Genomic DNA, 18,999 nt, shown 5'->3' on the forward strand with positions numbered 1-18,999 from the left:
AGACTAAAAATAAATCATCTTTAGCACAAAAAGTAATGAAATGTGTTCATGTATTAGATTTTGTTGTTTATTTCCTTTTTAAATGATGCCACATTTTAAAGGTGATGAGCAGCAGCGCTGAGTATGTGGGTGACAGTGACACCCATAAAAACTGCCAAATCTTCTTACCTCTACTTTTTACACTTGTGTTGAGGTTTTATATAAAATCCTCTGAGATTTTTCCAACATTCAATGTTTATTGTCTAATGTTACAGAGAAATTCCCCTTTTTCTGACATCACTGTACCGTTATATTAATAATCTAGTAGGAATTATACCACTCTTTCATAAAGACTGCCTTTTTCATCTCCTTTAATTTACTGTAAGAGCTCACACTCGTCTTCTACTAACAAATCAACATTAATCCAAAATAAGTGGGATTTTATGAAATTGTTACATTTGAAGGAGAAAAGAAATAAAACTACTGTACATAATGTTGTAGACATACACATGTACAATCATACAAAGCATTCCTAGGTGAATGAAATATGTTGACTGAAACATAATGAGGCTAAAAATGTCTTGAACCACAGAGTCTGTTTTATGTCAGGTATAATCTGATAATATGTCTGCATATCATAAGATATGGGTTTTAGATGATTTAAAGTTGATCAAGGCATATTATTGCATTGGTAACTTACATGCAGTGTTGGGTAAGTTACTTTGTTACAAAAAACTAGTTATTTTCACATTCAGTGCAAATGAAGTCTGTAAGATACATGTAAAATAAATACATGTTTAAAGATAATTGAGGATATTTTTCTGCCTCAGCCTGTTTTGTGTGTTTTTGTTATTTTATGTCTTAATAGTCATTTTGTGTTTGAGTTGTTTATTCTGCGATCTTAGTCGTTTTGTGTTTTGTTGTTTTTATTTACATTATTTATCATGAAATAAGCTAAAACTAAAAGACACTTAAAGAAGTTTGTCCAAAAGTTCAAAAAGGACAAATTCAAAGCTGGGAAGCGGAGCTGCATCCCACAGCAGATACCACAGCAGCAGGATGATGAGCACTATAGGGAGACATTGAAAACAAAGAAATATTCAGTCAGGACATAATCTCGTTTCCAGACTTGTCAATTATATCTTCAGACTCATCAGGGTTTGGTTGTGGTCAGACCATCATAAATCAAAAGAGTTGGAACTGGGAAACTATATCGTCGTTCCCTTCATTTTCCACTGGTTCAAACCCAAATGTATCTTCAACAGACTTGAATGACTCTTTCCTTGAAGCGCTGGAATATTGTTGTCATCACCCCGATGCCATAAAAACAACATTCCACCGCAATTCAGCTGTCCTGAGCAGCAGCGAGGAGTTCACAATCAGGTACAAAGAAGAGGAACTGCTCGGTGAAGGTGGATTTTCACAGGTTTATGCTGGAGAACGTCGTTCCACTTCTACACCTGTGGCCATTAAACATATCCTCAAGAAGGACGTGGAGTATGTGAAAGTGAACTGTCAGGGTAATGTTTATGATGAGATCTTGGAGGTGTTCCTCATGGAGCAGGCGGCCGGTCGTCTCTGCGACGGCAGCTTTGATAAACCCGCCGGGATTGGCCTCATGGACACCTTTCACCTGGACACGGAGGTGATTATCGTCATGGAACGACCACCGGACACAGTGGACGGGCACGATTACTTTTTTGAAGTACAATATATGCCAGAGGACCAGATCAAGGTCATCTTCAAACAGATCATCAACGCCACATTGCTAATGCACAAAAATGGCGTCTTCCACCGGGACTTGAAGCTGGATAACATCCTGGTTAAAAGGAACAAAGGAACTCCTGAGATCAGAGTCATCAACTTCGGCTGTGGGGATTTCGTAGAAAACGAGCCCTTCAGGAAGTTCAATGGAACTCCAGCATATGCACCACCAGAAGTTTATCGTGAGGAAACTTACATGGCTGAGGCTACGACGGTATGGCAAATCGGAGCCATGCTGTATATTTATTGTACCAGGGACCGTTTTCAAACAACGGTGTACATGGAAGAAGACAACGAGGTGCTGGAATATGTATCGATGGAATGCAATGACTTCTTGAGCCAGTGTCTGGCCTTGGACCCAAATCAACGTCCAACCTTAGAGGATCTACTTCTACATCCCTGGCTGGAGTTAACTGGTCCCCACTCGAATGACTCTTTCCTTGAAGTGCTGGAATATTCTTGTCATCACCCTGATGCCATAAAAACAACATTCCACCGCAATTCAGCTGTCCTGAACAGCAGCGAGGAGTTCACAAGCAGGTACAAAGAAGAGGAACTGCTCTGTAAAGGTGGATTTTCACAGGTTTATGCTGGAGAACATCGTTCCACTTCTACCCCTGTGGCCATTAAACATATCCTCAAGAAGGACGTGCAGTATGTGAAAGTGAACTGATTATGTGCTGGAAGATGTATCGAAGGAATGCAATGACTTCTTGAGCCAGTGCCTGGCCTTGGACCCAAAGCAACATCCAACCTTAGAAGATCTACTTCTACATCCCTGGCTGGAGTGAACTGGCCCCCACGAACCTAAAAGTTGTTGACAACATGGCGGACACTGCGGGTGCACCGTAGACTCATTAGTCTGTTGTTTGTAGTCATGCACAGAGAAAACAAGCCGACTGGAACAGAGAACGAGCAAACACTGCACTCAGTGCGTGCTTGTCTGGATATAAAGCGGTGGATTGAGCGGTTGTTGTTCCAATCTGCTCCCCCCTCCCCGACAAAATCGGCGTCCACCGGCAGCCGGGAGTGTGCATGCATTCAGCGTTCAGCAAAGGCGAAATAAAGTTATTCTAATACCATAATCTACGTTACTGGACTTTTAAATGCTTTTCATCCTTATGTATCATTTGATTCTATCCTACCTGTGTCTAACTTAGTGATTTACAACTGACAGCAAGTCTATCCCTCCATGTTAAAGTGTAAAGCACATGTATTCAGTGTTGTATCATATATCATGTAGAACATCATAAATAATAACACTGCTTAATTTGAGATACTTTACTTTCTCATTCTTTAAGTAACAGGAGGTGTGGAACATTTCAAGCTGCATTTTGGATTTCATCAGTTCATGTTTTGGTACTGCAGCAAAAATGAAGCAGAAAGCGGCCGCCGGCCTGATTTTATCATTAATTTACAAAAATAAACGATGTGTCATTCCAATTTTTGGTAGTCAACATTAAAAATGATGTTACTAATAGTTTTTGCAATATTGTATATGTTCCACACATTGTGGTTGGTGTGAATCTGGAGACGTTCTATATATTTAATTAGTCATAAGTATTTAAATTAAAAAGAATACTTGATGAGTCAAACCACCACTAGAAGGAACTTTAAATGTATCTCTTTTTTGTAGCAAAGGTACATTGTTCACTTAAGTCTTCAAGGTGCAGCTATTTCAGTTCAGTTATTTACTTGTTTGTGTTCTGTTTGTTTATGTGAAATATTTTTGTAAAACCCTTTTATCAAAGTGAGAAAAAATGCTAATTTTGCTCATGTTTTCTCCTTTATACATGTGTAAAGTGTCTTTGTCGGTATTAGGGATGTAACGGTGCGAAAATTTCACACCACGGTTATAGTGACCAAAATGATCACGGTTATTGGTATACCGCTGTATTTTTAAAATGTCTTCAAAATGTTGAAAAAACACTGATAAATTGAAATAATTTCACCAAAATGTATATTTAAATAGATTTGTTATATATTAAAGTCTTTACAATAACAACCTGAACAAAACACTGCAAAGTATAAAAACTGTGCAAGATAACCATTAAATACAGTAAATAAAGACTTATCAAAACTGTGCAACATTAAGAATAGTCACATCAAAAATGCAACATTTACAATAACCACAGTTAAAAAATTGTTTTTTTAAAAAATAAATAAATAAATAAATAAAATAAAAAAACAGATCCAAAAAGTGTAGGTGTAATTTCACATTAAGTAAACTTGAATAAGTTTATACCACTACTACCTTTATTTTTTTTTAATGAAATACAGCAAGAAAGTGTCAGACACTCAGTGAAGTCACTGACGGTGAAAAAAAAAAAGAAAAAACATCTCCGACAGGCAGAGACATAACGTTTTCTACCAAACGCCACGTCTGAACGAACCCACGGTTCTGGTTATTAAGTATTAAGTACAAAGTGTGTGTGTGTGTGTGTGTGTGTGTGTGTGTGTGTGTGTGTGTGTGTGTGTGTGTGTGTGTGTGTGTGTGTGTGTGTCACAGCTTAATTAAAGACAAGCCTGTAGTGGGCACGTTAAGGTTCAGTCATCCTATAGACAGTGACAGTGTTGATGGTGTTTTTTCCAATTAAAGTAAAACGTTATTAAGTGATAAAAAAGGCAGCCTGTAGTGCAGGCGAGTGTGTGGGTGGATGAATCTCCTGCTTCGCTGAGCTTGAGGAGTGTCGGCAGCACCTGCGGGAATGGCACACAAATCTGTTTCCTGCTCTGTGGAGAGACTCTGGTATCAAACCGCGGTGGCACCTTGTGATGAAAAAAGATGCTTCATGAGCTTTTGTTTTGTCTTACAATGGCTGCCATGGTGCACTTGTTTTTGATTCCCCATATTGCAGGTGTCAGTGCCAGCATGCAGACACTCCACAAATGGGTTGAGTAGCACTGTGTCTTTGGCTCATTATAAGTTTTTAAATGTGCCACAGAAGTTTGACACGTATTTTATGGTTAGATGTTAACGCCTACTTTTTTATTTATTTATTTTTATTTATTCAGTTCATTTCCGACATGGTTGCATTCACAGAAATTCATTTGACATTCAGAGCAAATTCACATCATTGTTTTTTTTTTTTTTTTTTTTTTTTTTTTTTTTTTTTTTTTTTTTTTTTTCATGCCGGAAAGGGCGACGGAAAAAAGCATTATGCTTATCTAGATCCGTCCCCTAATTTGAACACAGATAATTTTACATCCAACCTCGTTTCTTCCCTTTTTTTTTTTTTTTTTTTTTTTTTTTTGTGATGTGTTCTTGTCTGCAGTCATTGTTCCTGTTGTTACTCCTCATCACAGTCTTTTTCCCCCGTGTTTCCACGAGCTTTCTTTTCCAGTCGTTGTTTACGTTCCTCCAACTCTCCAAACGTGAAGTTCTTCTTCTCTCTGAGAACCTTCGTATCCTCTGAGAGTCGCCTCAGCTTACGATCCATCAGAAAGGCACATGCACAGACACATACCCCCATCATCAGCAGGCCAAAGATCATGACTCCTAGCAAATAGATGTCCTCCACATCCTCCACTTTCAGCTGGGAGAGACAGAGCATCTGGCTTCTCCCTCGTGCGTCCACGACATATCCACAGTGTGTGTGTGTTGATTGATCCACTTTATGTGGATAATTTTTATTTACATGTTGAGCTTTTATTCTGAATTTGTATATTGTATTTTTAATTTGGAAGTCATCCTTGAGATTTGTTTTTGTTACTGTTTTCAGCCAAAAAACTGCATGTTACAGTAAAACACATGGCTATTTAAGCAGCTATTGTTATTGTGAGTCCGTCTCAGGGTCTGTGTTTATCTCAGTAGCAGCAGCAGCAGTCGTTCAAACTCTCACCGCAGTGTTAAGTTTCTAAGTCACTTTCTTCTCCTCCTCTGCTCTTCTAACTACAGGAATAGTGCATTTAAGGTGATAATTATTTGTTTTGTCCAATCGCTGCGTCGCATTGTGTCAAACACATCAGATCAGCGATACAAGGCGATATAGCAGATACTAAAAATGTGTTTGCTCCCAGGTGCTACATCATGGCTGCCCACTGCTCCTCAGGGAGAAGTTAAATGCAGAGAATACATTTTGCATATGTAGCTTTACGTATATGACAATGAAGTATAATATATATTCCTTTTTACTAGAACGACAGGTTACACAGAAGTGCCTTAACTCATATTACTGCGCCGAACCACAACATGCACTGGAAACCACTTGAGCGGAGTACACCTCCGCATGAACAAATAGTGCTTACCAGTGTTGGGCGGTAACGCGAAGTAACACGTTACCGCCCCAAACTTCACTTTTGACAGTGACTAGTACTGTAACGCAATATATTTCTCAAGAAATAACACAGTTACCGTTACAATATGGTGCGTTTGTCAATTACTTTGCTAGCTGCAGTGTACTTCCTGTTTACACTCCTTCGTTAGCAAGAAAGCAATAGTGGACTTTCACAAAAATTTTCAGCAGATTGGGGGTGGAGTCCATGGGTGGAGTTACCAGCAGAGGGGAGGGTATTTTCTTTCCTAATTCAATTTGTGACATCACAAACTTTGAAAATTTTTACACAGACCACAAACAAACGACTGGATGGATTTATTTCATATTTTGTGTGCCGGTGGACACTCAAGTTACCTCATTTGTGTTAAGAAAACAAAAGTGTATTTTTCATAATATATCCCCTTTAAATGTAATAGATTTTGTGACCAATTTGTATTTAATTAAGGGAAATATGTCATAATTTGAGGAAAATTTAAGGATTTTGTAAGATTTTTGAGTTTTTCCTACAGTTAAACATAAAAAAATGATTGCAATCATGCTATATAAGCATTTACACAATAATTCATGTTTTCTTTGTTATTTTTCCTTTCTCCTGCGGGCCGAATTGGATGCTCCAAAGTGCCATGAGTTCGGCACATGTGGATTAATGGAAGGATGAATGAATGGGAGTAAGACCCATGTGTGTTTATGATTCTCGGGGCCTTGTGTGCAGTTGCTGACTCAGCTGAAGGGGAACATGGAGGAGGAGAACCGACACTTAGCGGAGCAGAATCAGAGTTTGCTGAGGGAGAACCGAGCCTTGTTGGAGCAAAGCCTGGAGCGGCGTGACCTGCACTACTCACAGCAGAAGGAGTACCAGTGAGTACATGCACACATGCACCAATGACAGACAGCTGGTTCTTGATGCATTCTTTAAAAAAATCAAACATTTGTCTTCTTCTTCTTCTGCAAACAACCAGTGTATGGCCTACATTTTACATTTTAGGACATCCTCAGATCTCTGGGTGAAGTATTATGCATTTTGTTTTGTTTTTCGTATATCGAAGAAATCAGAAATACACGTGACATCTTCAAAATGTGCTGCTTCGGATACGAGAGTAAGTTGAAAGCTGTTATTTTCTAATTATTTTTAAAGGTTAAGATATATCCATATTTCATTTAACTATGTATTTGTTAATCAAACAATAAGTTGATATATCTTAAATTTAAAAAATAAAAGGAAAGAATGGCTGTTCAACTTACTTGGTCAGGTTTTTTTTCGGTTCCTTCAAAATAAAACGCCATGTTGTGTTTTATAGGCTGTTGAGTCTGATGACTTTTATTTTGAAGCATGTGGCTGAGGTTTTCCTGAGACCTCACTTTGAGACCTGGGGATGTCCTAAAATGTAGACCGTACCATTGCATTCTAAGCTTTTTCATAAATGTTTGCAACCGTGAGAAGGGAATAATTTCACAGTCCAGCAGTGCTCTGTACTCTGCACTCATCCTTTCCTATGACTAATGGACTGCCAGCAGATTAAACCACAACTAATAGTGAACGAGCAGCACAGCTTCACTCTGCAAGTGTAATAAACTTATATTCTCACAAATTACTTCTTATTAAAGAAAACTAAAATGATTAAATTACATTTGCCTGCTCTGCTGTTTTTGAGTGTAGAATTGCAGATAATGTATGTCACTGTCACTGAGCATTTCCCACTTTTTCATCCCTCAAAGCTCCTCAGCAATCTGACATTATTGAAGTGTTTTCACGTAGCATTGTGGCTTCAAATGAAAGATGTTTTTAACATTTTATGTCGAATGATAAACAGCACTGAGGTTATTTTAGCAATGCTCAATAGATGGATTTCAATGTGGACAAACATAAGACACGTGACTGACGTGTGCGTGCATACTCGTTGCAGAAACCATGTACAGGTGAACGATTGCGGGACCCATGCAGCATTCCTGAAAACGAGTGGTTATCCGATGTGTGCCCCTGGCCTGATGGTCAATAGCTAGACATTAATACATATCTGATATAAAAACCCAGTGTATATACGAAATAATTCCTAAAAGCATACAAATCCCGAGACACTTATAACCGCTTGTTATGAACAGGCAGGTAGAACGGCTGCTGTGTTCCTGTTAAAGAAGGTTTTCGTGTATTTCTGCGTATTCTGATCAGTTTAATGGATGAGTTTCCATCTCTACATTAAGTCTCCTCCTCACTGTCCCACATCTGCATATCAGTCCACTTACAGCTTTTTATGGTCACTTTTTACTGGATCAGCATCGATTACGTTGACATGAACGCCACTGAACAAACGTAACATGGATATTTGGCAACTTTATGCTGTTTATTTCTATCATAATCCAGCTGATTTTTACTTTATCCGGAATGTTTCAGCGCTCTCTCTCTGTGTGTGTGTGTGTGTGTGTGTGTGTGTGTGTGTGTGTGTGTGTGTGTGTGTGTGTGTGTGTGTGTGTGTGTGTGTGTGTGTGTGTGTCAGATAAGTCAGCTGTCAGCCTCTGTTTGATTGCACGCAACCATAAGTCTGGTCTATACTTCTGAAAAGGGTGCCCACCAGCCAGTATGTTGTAAACTTTAAGTCCTGAATTGTTGGTACTCCTATTTGTGCAGTCAACAACGCAACACGATGGCATTGTGTTGTTTTTAGTGTGTCGATGCTAGTACAATGCAGTTCTCCGGTTGTTTTGCACCGAGTCTGCGCGCGCATGCACCTAATTTAGAATGTACACGTCACATGAAATGGGTTGATAGAATGCCAGCAATTTCCACCATTTGATACCTACTCAGGTCAACTTGTTGGAACAAACAGAACGTTTAGGCGTCATGTCTGCATAAATCAGAGATAAATAATCCTCTTGGATAAAACTTCTGAAGTAGTTCAGGAAAATTTCTACTAGAACATTAAGATGTCTGAAGGTTAAAGACACCCTGCAGAGTGTGTGAGCTGTGTTTTGATGAGGTCTTTTTTTTCCTTCTTAAAATATCATTTAAAGCCAAATAACACAATAAGGACACGATATGTATTCCTGCAGTTACATGTTTCATCTGACCCTGAGTGAGTGACACCTCTGCATCACAACAAAGCAAAGGAGCTGAGGTGTATTGACTGCTTCACATGTGTAGGAAATTAAATCATCTAAGTTGAACTTTGACTGAGATACTGTACTAGCCTCAGCATTGGGGTCAGAGGGTCTGTCTCCCTCTGTGAAGTGCAAATGTGGACCAAGGGGGGACCCTTTCCCCTTCCTGGCCAAACAAAGGAACAGTAGGATCAAAGAACAGGTTCGTTCCGTTTATCACCTCTTTGTTACATTACGATCAAAAATAAACAATCAGTCAATGTTTACTTGCTAAGTTTTCAAACTCTGGGCTCTGACCTTCTGCGGAGCCCTGGGGATTTTAACACCCCCAAAGGTCACTCAGGATGTTGGAAGAATACCAGCTGTTTGTTTCCCCCTCAAAATGAGATCAAAGAATATGTATTAGTTTGAAAAGTCACAAAAGAAGGATTATTGGAATGGTTCTTGCAGAAATCTAGATTGCAAATATTGTTTGTCCAATGCCACTCTTCAGATAATTCAAGAACCAACAGAATGTTCTCATTCATATAACCCATTGTCAACTACCCTTATCCTCCTACAAGTGTTATTCATTCTATGCAATATACCTCTTCACTTCAAGCTGAGTATAAGATGTCAACAGATGGCTTTAGACATAGCCAGTTATCTCTGTAACTCGACTGTTGGATGTTGATTAACTTGTGAACCCTGAAAGTTTCTTGTTCCTAGGTTGGTACTTCCTCCATTTGTTGAGGTGTGAAAGTTTGTGGCTTTCTTTCTTTGTTCTAAAGCTAAAGCCTTAGACTCCTCCCGTTGGTCTCCGGTTTCCTGTCATATCATATATGCCTTTTTTGGCTGGGATTCTTCAGAGTAAATCTGACCCCGGCTGCTCTCACAGGGCTTCTGCCTCAGCCCTGTTCTTTTGATTCTGCTTGTGTTAATAAACTTTGTATTATTATGCAAGCCAGTTTCATCGACGATCCCTTTTTTCCACACTACATTTTTTTCATCGTTCACATCTCCACCTGGGGAATCCACGACAGAGCTTTAAAGCACAACTTGTCACAAATATAGCAGCACATTGTGACTGAAAAACAATAATTTAGAGTTCAGCTGGGTAACTGATGTTGAATGTGTTTGATAAAGATAAAATCAAGTATACCTGAGCTGGTAGCTTAAACAGGAAGACTGGAGTTTGCTCAGGTTTATCTTGCACTATGATGACTTCTTTCACTGTTGTTATTTCAATTAAATAAAAATCTGCTAAGATGGTAGCTACCTTCTGAATGAGATAATAAAAATAAAAAAATGTTTATTGCAACAGATGGACAATAGGTCAGAGAAACATACAGTATTTGTGCACAACTGTGCACAACACAGTGGCAGCTGGTGCATATTTTTCAAGGGGGGGCGGCGGCGGCGGGGGGGGGAAATAGACATACCTATACACCAAAAACACAGTTTGTGTATCTTTGAAGAAATCAGCAGGAACATTATAGTCACAGAACTGCTTTCAAACTAACCACATGTATTGCAACAGAACCCATAATCAAGCAAGAACAAATGCGGCATATACCAGTGATTCTCAAACTGGTACCACTTTCTCTCATTTCTGAATCTAAGTACCCCTTATGTACCACATTTTGCTCAGAATATTGTGGAAAAAAACATTCTACAGCATAATGATTGAGTGATAACACATTTGAAATAATCTCATTTTGTAAATAAGTGGAAAGAAACAGTATTTAGTGCCTCCTGAATAGATATATTTCTATGTTTTTATCATTTATGGTCATCTCCCTCCTGATGTGGAACCAGGAGAATGATCCTTGTTTTTTCAGTTCATGTTCTAATCAAGATCATTTCATCATCATTTTGTGTGTTTCTGGTGTCATTTTGTGTGTTTGGTTTTATTTCAATTATTCTATCTCAGTGTATTTTTGGTGTCGTTTGGTGGTTTCTTATGTTGTGTCGTTATGTTTGTGCAATTTGTAGCAATCTTGTGTGTTTTTCTCTTATTTAGTGTGTCTTTGTTGTCGTTTTGTGTGTTGCTGTTAATAGTAAGTATTTTTCTGTCTTCATTTTGCCTATTTTGTTGTTGGTTGTCTGTTCTGTTTATTATTCAGTATATTTTTCTCTTATTTGGTGTTTATGTTGTCGTTTTGTGAATTGCTGGTAATATTTAGTATTAATATCATTTTGAACTGTCATTGCCTGATCACGTTAGTTCTCGTAAGCTAAGCAGGTCTGGGCCTGGTTAGTAGTTGGGTGGGAGACCAGTGAGAATTCCAGGAGCCACAGTGGGGGACAGTCACCCCAGTGGTTTCTGTCAATGTGTCCTTGGGCAAGGCACTTCACCCACATCGCATTGTATGAATGAAGTGTGTGAGTGTGTGAGTGAGTGAGTGTTGGTGGTGGTCGGAGGGACCGATGGCGCACTATGGCAGCCTTGCTTCCGTCAGTCTGCCCCAGAGTAGCTGTGGCTACAATAGTAGCTTACCACCACTAAGTTTGGAGTGAAAAAAAAAAAAAAATCTAATACAATATTATTGTTATTATCATAAAAAATAAACATATAAAACACCATATTTTTTATGCTTTTTGTTCATTTTCCTTCTCTCTCTCAGGTACCCCCGTAGTGCCATTGCGTACCCCCAGTGGTGCATGTACCCCAATTTGAGAGACTCTGGTATCTGCAATAGAGTGTTTTTTTTTTAAAGAATTATTCCTCAATTGTGACCTAAGTTGTTCTATACAGTTTGTCTGTGCTTGTGATTGATCTGATGCCGTAATATCCACCTCTGTCACAAGAGTGTGGACGTAGCCAGGCTGAAATCACCTCGCTTAATGTAGCGAGTTGATATCGAGATTTGTAGTACAGCTTCTGTCTGACTGAGAATGTTTGGTTAGGTGAAGCTTGCTAACAGGATATAAGTATCTAGCTTCATAGTATAGGCCCTAAAGGAACAAAATAATGAACAAATGAATGAATAGACAATGGACAAATAAATAGAATTGGTAATGTAAAAATAATCATCTTGTTAGATTAATGATTAAATTATAAATTGTAGCAACGTCTTTTGTAAAAGTACTACAATAAAAGATGCAACGGTGCCCAATGTAAAGAAGTAAAGAACAATTACAACATATAAGGTGCTTTACAACAACAGTATCAGTGTTGAAGTAAGGACACAAGTTTATGGAAATCTGAAATAAAAAGTTTATATTATTCAACCAAAATGTTTGAATTAGTGTGTGAGTGGGTTTGTGTCTGTATGTTGCCCTGCAATGAACTGGCCCTCTGTCCAGGGTGTACCCCCGCCTCACGCCCATTGAGAGCTAGAGATAAGCACCAGCACACCCCCGTGACCCAAGAAACAGAAACAAGCAGGTCAACGCAACGCCATTGTCTCACTCATAACTACACAACGTATTTCTTCAAAATCAGTTGTATGGAAACATCAATTTAGCTCTTTTTTTAAAACTTGATGTTATGCTTCAATTATTCTACTTCTTCCTGGTCTTGTTACGGATCTCATGAATATATAAGAAGCTTCTCACTAAAAAAGGTAAAAAATATTTGTAATTTGTCCCTGCTCACAGCAGAAGTCCCATGTGCTTGGGAATCTGCTGTAGTGTTTGCTTTTTAAGGGTGGAGATTGGGCTAATCCTAACTGTTGTAGGCCTATTTCTACTCTCCCGTTTCTGTAAAAGGTTTTGTAAATAATGATAATGGTGTCTCTAGTGCATCTCTGTCCTGGTTCTCACACTATCTAACCAAAATCAGAGCAAACCCTCTCACAACCACTTCCTGTTACTTAAGGCGTACCCCAGGGATCAATTCTTGGCCCAATCCTCTTCAGCAAATACATCAATAATATAGCAGACTCTTTAGGGAATTCATCCATCCACTTCTATGCTGATGACACAATCCAATACTTGTTTCGCCCATCCCCAGATACAGTTAGTCCAGAGGTCTTTTTCTCGTGGTCCGCGGGCCGTAATAATTTGTGGCCCGCAGGACAGTGTGAAAATGTAATGTTAGTGCGGCACGTGTGTTTTATACTGTATTGTAATGTCGTGACTCGAGCTGTTATCAAAGGTTTATCAGCCTTTAATGGAAGTCTTTAAAACATTATGTACCCCTTATTCTCTGCTTACGCCCGCCCTTCCCCAGCCTCCCAGCCAATCAACACGCAGAACACATGTAAACAAAGACGAACATTGGCAGAAAAAGCTGCACGTAACGATGCCATGGGAAACCACAACACCAGTTAAACATTGAATAAACTAGACACGGAACATAACTCAGTTAAATAGGATCCAGTCTGTTACAATATGAATGGCACTTTACAGCATTGTGTGTTGACTATGTCACCAAGGGAAGCACACCTCCAGTGGAGCCACCCACCTAGCCAGCTCGCACCCACCGTCCCGCTTCCGAGGCTGGGGGCTCATAGGGGACCTACCCGCCTCAATTATAGTCAACGAAGCATTGGTGTTTGCTGGAACGTACAGCTGATTCCATGGGGTTATTATAGAACATTAAAGCCAGTAAATAATGCCTCTGTAGCTGCGTCCTATGGTTTATATCGGCTATAATCGGCTAATGTCCCACTGTCCCAACAGATAGTAAACACCCCACTGGCGATCGCCTTTTTTCCGCTCTCTATCTTGGTACTTTCTACCATCTACAAATGTCACAATGTTCATGTCATCACGAAATACATAAACTTTGAGCGCAAAAAGAAAAGCAATTGCTGCCGAGTGGTTCATTATCCGCATTGTTGTTGCCGGAAGAAAAAGCGCAAATGACGTTCTCCATGCGTCTGGTAGGCTAAACACGTGACTTGAACTTTATTGCTTGAAAAAAAATAAACTTTATTAGGAAAGTGACAGCAGTTAGCTGAAATCAGAAGAAATGTTCATGTTTTCAATGTTGCATTCATGTTCAGGGCAGTTCGTGTTCAGAAGAACCCAAAGAAATTAAAGAATTGTTAGTAAAGACATTTATGAAAATTTATTTTTTTTTTACCAAAGTTTGTGGAATACCTGAAATTAAAGCGAGGGTTGGCGATTTTCTCCAGATACACTTTTTAAGTTTTGGGTTGAAATTTTCTTTATATCCTGACAGAAATTTAGATATTATGTGCACTGAAAAAGGAATGAAGAAAATATGGCAGCTGTAAACCTATAATAACTTCAACTAATGGAAAAAAACAAACCGTTTCTTTTTTTAACCAATCACGTCTCCCTGTCTTCCTGCTCGTTCTCGATCCCTCGCATGCACAAGCTCACACTGAAAGCTCCTCTTCTGCAGCAGCTGTGCACATGCATGTGAGTGAGACGGAGCACAGAAGGCAGGGGGTTAAGGCGGAGCCATCGGGGAGGCTAAATTCAAAGTCATGCTAGCTTTCGACAATTGCCTACCCTACCTTTAAAGAACTGCTAATAATGACGTTTATGAAGATTTCATTTTTTTTGCCAAAGTTTTTTATGGAATACCTGATGTGGCCCAGCCTCACCCAGACTCTGCCTACTGTGGCCCCCAGGTAATTTGAGTTTGAGACCCCTGAGTTAGTCAGAAACTGCAGCTTCATTTTAATAGACTCCAGCACTTCCTCTCCAGACTGCTTCTTTACTTAAACACCTCTAAGACCAAAACCATGTAGTTTGGTAAGAAAGGTCATGTACCCTTAGTAAATAAGTAATGTTTATTTTTATAGCACCTTTCACAGACAGAGGTCACAAAGTGCTTTACATATCTACCCATTCACACTCACATTCACACACCAATGGGACTTAGTATCTTCACCCTTGATGAGACACCTCTAGACCAAGTGACTGATTATAAATATCTCAGAATCTGACTAGACAACACTGTTCTTTTCAACCAACATTGACAAACAGTCCAAGGCTAAATGAAAAATTAGCTTCCTGTACAGAATGTGCTCCTCTTTCACTCCATTCTTCCAATATTTGATCATGACGACATTATCTACAGATTGGCTTGCATGTCATCTCTAAGCCAGCGTTTAAAACTTTTATTACTTACCATTTGAAAGAAAAACACTGCAGTCACCTAGACTGCTAGCTGTTTTGAGTATTTTGCCCCATTGTGTGTGTCTTTATACTGTATTGTATTATATATTGTGTCAGCTTAACCTTCTGTTTAGATTGTCTTGTTTATGTCATTTTAATCTTGTTTTGCTTTTTAGCCCCTTCTCCCTTTCCTTCAAAAGGCCACAGAACTGTGTTCTTAATCTGTCTTTGTCTGGTTAAATTAAGATTAAATAGAAAAAATAAAAAATGTCTTCGAGAGAAAGAGGCGGTTTACAGAGGAGTTTGTATGAGAGACAGAAAGTTAGAGTAGAAGTAAGGGAAGCAGCAGATCTTGAATGTATTATTTTAGTTCAAAATAAGCTTAAAGATAAAGCTATAAGCAAGATAACCAGTATTGTCTTATTCTACATTGTTTTCCTGTTCCCTGTATTGATTTTTATTTTCAAATCGGTCATTATTCTAACGGCTGAGATGATATTCTTCTGATATTGTGGCCCTCGGGTCTGATGATCACATTTTTATGGGCCTCACTGTGATCAAAGTTTTGCATTCCTGCTGTTAACTGTAAACTTCATATAATTCTGTTCATTCTGTGTCCTGCTTCCTGTCTCTTTGTATTATCCATACTGTTGGTTAAAAGCATTGTTGATCAGTAGTGTCCTTTCTGTTCAGCGGGGTCTCATTCTGCATGTAGGTTAATGCAAGGGGTAAAAATTTTTGTTTTTTTTTCCCCAACCTAATTATGCATTGTCCTATCAATAAAATCAAAACAAAAGTAATGGTTGGTAGATAAACCCAGACAAAAGACACACAGGAAAGAATAAAAGCAGCACACAAACTGGCAATCGATGAGAGAGTTTATAATCAGGGAGAGAAGGTTGATGAAAAAAGGTTTGGGTGGAAATTGGACTGAAAACACACACACTGCAGCAAAGATAATCTGGCAAAGAATGGTGAAAATTGCTGGGTGCCAACGTCAAACCGCAGATTACTGAGGAGCAGGTGAACAGTGTTGGAGTAAGATGACTGTGTTCCTAGATGAAGTGGATAGGGAATATAGGTGTGCAAAGTTCCTCAGAAAAACACAAAGGTAGGTTGGATTGGAAAGTGCTGGCTGTGGAAGATGAAGCAAGATTAAAAAAAAAATTACAAGTGGTGCTGAATGGTGTTTGCCTCTGAAGTTAGCTGGAGACTCAAGCAAAAAAGAACAAACATACAATGCAAACTGATCATGTGACCCAAACCAGGATGTTTTTTTTTTTTAAATGCAGGGAAATGCAGCTGTTTATTCCTGCGACTTTGAGGTAAAGCGTTCTCGCTGAGTTCATTTCAGATGCTAATGGTGAGCACTTTAGAGGCTGACGTGAGTACTTAAGGAGTCTCTGTAAATGAGGACATGACCTTCAGTGTCTGTCAGTTTGTGTTTGGCATGTTTATGTATCATTATCCTTTTTTCCTCCTTTTTTAATGGAAGGAAAGGTAAACAGAGAATATAGCATGAACCTGCTTTTAGTACAAAAACAATAATGACTAATGGCTTTCACATAAAGAGTGGGGCTGGTAGTCCAAACTATCACCAGGATACCATTGTTAAAACAATAAATTTATGTGCAATGATTTCAGTCCACTTTTCAGCAGTTACTCCAAAAAAAATCTAGGTATTTACCTGGAAAATATGTTGTTTGTCCATTAAAGTTGATGTGGACCACTTGAAGCCACCAGAGATGAGAAAAAGGAGGATGAACTAATGTACCTGTGCGTACGCAGGTGACTGATGAGAGGCCAATATGAGCATGAAAAGTGCGGGGGCACAAGGGACAGGCAGTGACGGCGACAGCAGGTGGGTTAATGGCTCGCTTTTTCCTTACCAGTCTCTTTTGCTCTACAGCCACAGTCTGGTTCACCTCATACAGCTCAGCATCTCTGTGAACAGCAGAGCGCCAACAGCTTTCTCCCAGTAGTCAGGGTTGATGTCAAACAATTTCAGTGATGCCTTCAAGGTGTCTTTGAAGCGTTTCTTCTATCCTCCCTGTGAGCACTTGCCAAGCCTCTAGTTTGCCGTAGAACAGTTGCTTGGGCATCTGGTCTTCTGGCATGTAAACCACATGTCCTGTCCAGTGCAGCTGTTTCTGCTTCAGGATGGTGAAGATGCTGGGCATGTTTACTCATGCAAGCACCTCAGTGTTGGGAATCCTGTCCTGCCATCGGATGTTGAGCCTTTTCCTGAGGCACATAGTGTGGAAGTGGTTCGTGAGCATAAAGCAGTGTGGGAGGAACCACTGCCCTGTACACCTTCAGCTTTGCTTCAGGGCTAGTACCCTTTCTGTCTTCCAGTTGGTCAAAGGTCACACTGGCTTTTGCGACTCTGGCATTTGTTTCAACGTCTATGGTGGCATTCTGAGACAGTGAGCTGCCAATCCATCAATCAATTGATATCCTTTATTTAACCAGGTAAAAAACTCATTGAGATTTAAAAACCTCTTTTACAATAGTGACCTGGCAAGATGATGTCACGGCAAATTTGTGGTTGACCTCATTTGGAGACATGATTTATTGCTCTGGTTGAGTGATGGAGTCCAGGCGAGGCATTGATGATTTTATAAAAAAAGGTTTATTATAAAACTAAATAAAAAAGAGTACAAAGATGGACAAAATTAGTGACCACCCGGGCGGACGTCCGATGATCGAGTGGCCCACAGTTCTAACTCATCACGTATATTCCCCCTCAGTCCCCCTCCCTCCTCCCCCCAGGAGATAAAGAGGACAAAGGAGGTGAAAGAAGAGAGTGAAAAGAGACAGTTTCTTCATTAGGTCAAAACAACCAGTTCTCTGGTATCTCCTGATTGTTGTGAGTGTTGGAGGTGTGTGCGTGTATGGTGTTTGTGTGTATGAATGGATGTGTATTGGGTGTGTATGTGTGACTATGTGAGTGTGTGTAGGCATGTGAGTGTGTGATGCCTCCGTGTCTGAGGGATAAGATGTGTTTTGGGAAGCTGACCTCGAGAAGAGAGCAGAAAACATGAGACAGCAGAAATGAAAAGTTTCAACTTAAAGCCTTAAAAAGAATAAGGTCTATAAGTAAATATGTTAATAAACATAACTAACAATTTTGCCCTGACAATGGCCACAGCAAAAAACAGAATTATTACAGCAGACACACACACAAAACAAAACAAAATGTGGTCACACCATATTAGAGAGCTAGAGTGAGGTATACATGTTTAGAAATCACAGTTAAAAGATCTGATTGAGCTTATTTCTCTTTCTTGTATAAGTGTCCAGAATCACCCCAGAGTTACAAGATGTGTCAATTGCAAGTCCTTCTGCACATCACTCGAGGTAGACTGGGTAGAAAATGTTAAGGCGCTTTTGCCCAATTCAGTTCTGACTTTCGGGACCTGTATCTGTATGGTGTCTTGAGAGCGCAGGCCATACTGGCTGTTGTTTCTACACATGTGTAAACACAAATATGTTGGTAGAAGTCCAAGAATATATTTATAAATAAAAGTCAATCAGTGACAAAGTCTGTGAACATACAAAGATGAGCAATGTGCGACCGCATATAAGGAACAGTGATGTACACGATAGCTGCAACCAGTAACAAAACGCAAAGCACAGTGATATACAGTATCCAATTTATTTAAAAAGTGAACAGGAGCATACATGAAAAGCAGGTCTTCATAGTCCAACAAAAGTAAAACATTTGTGGTGATCAAATGTTTTCTGACTCGCAATGAGAAACATGATTTGTTTATGAAGAAGAAACCCAATTTCAACTTAATATTGGAGACAAGTTGATCAATATGCAGTTGAAAGCACAAGTTCTCATCAATTAGAATGCCTA

At 39.3% G+C, this 18,999-nt stretch overlaps 1 protein-coding gene across 2 annotated transcripts in view; it reads left to right on the top strand.

Moving 5' to 3' along the window:
• Positions 1 to 18,999, top strand: part of ccdc88b (coiled-coil domain containing 88B) — a 119,079-nt gene that overhangs the window by 77,611 nt on the left and 22,469 nt on the right. For both annotated transcript variants that reach the window (XM_028458722.1, XM_028458723.1), the window contains one exon: positions 6,733 to 6,878. In XM_028458722.1, the coding sequence (XP_028314523.1) occupies positions 6,733 to 6,878 (146 nt within the window). The remainder of the gene's footprint in view (positions 1 to 6,732; positions 6,879 to 18,999) is intronic.

The sequence above is a fragment of the Gouania willdenowi genome, chromosome 10 (assembly GCF_900634775.1).
Source record: "Gouania willdenowi chromosome 10, fGouWil2.1, whole genome shotgun sequence".
NCBI classification, from domain to species: domain Eukaryota; kingdom Metazoa; phylum Chordata; class Actinopteri; order Blenniiformes; family Gobiesocidae; genus Gouania; species Gouania willdenowi.